General features: G+C 47.8%; 1 protein-coding gene across 1 annotated transcript in view; it reads right to left on the reverse strand.

Annotated features, from left to right (window-relative positions):
* Positions 1-1,200, reverse strand: part of LOC101849679 (protein unc-13 homolog A) — a gene marked incomplete at its 5' end in the record, with an annotated part of 112,107 nt that extends 110,907 nt beyond the window's left edge. The window contains 1 exon segment of the mRNA XM_035968782.1: positions 1,053-1,200. Within this exon segment, the coding sequence (XP_035824675.1) occupies positions 1,053-1,200 (148 nt within the window).
* Between the last annotated feature and the right edge of the window lie 532 nt (positions 1,201-1,732).

Genomic DNA, 1,732 nt, shown 5'->3' on the forward strand with positions numbered 1-1,732 from the left:
CCCAAGGTCTTCTCCGTACGTTTTCGAGAACAGAAAAGGTCAAGGTTGTCACTTTTCGTTTCTGAAAGTAATCAACCTTCTATTTGGGATACATTCACGATGAGGGTGTTTCAATGTCTAACAACCTCCTCATCACAGTGAAACGTGAGAACCATCCTTCCTCGACATGCTCAGTAACCTTGAAATGTTACTTTAAAATTCATCGAGAAAAATAGAAGACGGCGTTCAAGCATCCTTTCCTCTTTCATTTGCAGTCTCAGCTTGATAAAGAAAGGAGTGGGAGTGTTTTGGTTAATAACTAATACATAGTGACCTATTCAAAGGGGACCGGTAATACACAGGCCCCGTGGTTCTTTCTACGCATAGCTACTGAAAAAGTTGAACGTTCACAAAGCAGTTGGACACTTGAAAGCCGGGATCTTTGAACAAAGAGTTGAAACATAAGGGATCAGGTGCGGTTCCTGACTAAAAGGGGTACAAAAAGGGCACACAAAGGCCTCTCCGGTGATGCCAAGTCCGCTCATTTGTTCCTTTTTTAAATCATTATCTCAAGGGTATTGCCAATCGGTCTTGTGTTGAATTCAGTTTGTGTCAAGTGTTTCAGGTTGAAATGATCTGACACAAGTTAAAAATGCGTCCTTCCAAGAATTAAATGAACGTGGCAAGAGGCGTTAGTTCGTCCGGTCCTATCAGAGATGGACGTTAAGTTTGCATGTCCCACGTTTTAAATAACCGTACCGTGCACCACAAAAGACTAAAGGAACTTAACGTGAGCAGATACAATGGCATTTACAGGTGTCTAAAACTCGTACATCTAGCCTAGTTTTTTTCGTTCACAAACTCCTCCCAATCAGTGTGCACGTCCACTCGGAGATGAAAGAATAAGTCTAAGAAGCCATCTGACACCATCTGTAGGACTCACGACAGTATATCTTCAGATGAAACCTTCTGTAACTTACTGTTGTACCTGTCCGTGTCTGTCTTTCTTTTTCCCCAGTACTAAACGACCATCAAAAACAAACAAACAAACAAACAAATACGCTTCCACCCACCTGTCCTGAATGAAAGACTGAGGTCTGCTGTTGGGCCGACTGTTGTAGAAGAGGATGTCCGAGTCCGTGTCGCTCCGGCCATGATGGTACGGCGCGCCGTCGTGGTCGTCATGGTGATGATGAAGGTGGTGGTGGTGGTGGTGGTTGTGGTGCGGGTTGTGGTGCGGGTGGTGGTGGGGGTTGTAGTACTCGTCGCCGTCCTCCTCCTCCTCCTCCTCGTCCTCCTGCTCGTAATCCTCCAACTCGTTCTGGTAACTGTGATCTCTTCGGAACCCGTGTGGCGGCGGCGGCTCCCCATCATCGACCCTCCTCCTCCTCTCATCGTACTCGTCCTCGTCGTCTACATCGTCCTCGTCGCAGTACGACTGCTCTAACGAGCGCTGGTCCAGAGACTGGTGGCCCAGAGATCTCTGATCGAAGGACTGGTCGAAACTGTCGTCGTATCGGATGGTCTCCCGGCTGTCGTCGTCCCGCAGTCTGTAAGGGTGGTCCGGGTGGCTGCGGTACTGGTGGGCCGAGGTGTTGTGCTGGTGCTGCACCGGGTAGTTGATGTCACTCGTGTAGTCGCTGTCCTCAGACATGCCCGCTGTGGACAGGCAAGGAGCTGGCTTGTTCATACATACATACATACATACATTCATACATACATACATATATACATACATACATACATACATACA

The sequence above is a fragment of the Aplysia californica genome, unplaced genomic scaffold, assembly GCF_000002075.1.
Source record: "Aplysia californica isolate F4 #8 unplaced genomic scaffold, AplCal3.0 scaffold00082, whole genome shotgun sequence".
Lineage (NCBI taxonomy): Eukaryota > Metazoa > Mollusca > Gastropoda > Aplysiida > Aplysiidae > Aplysia > Aplysia californica.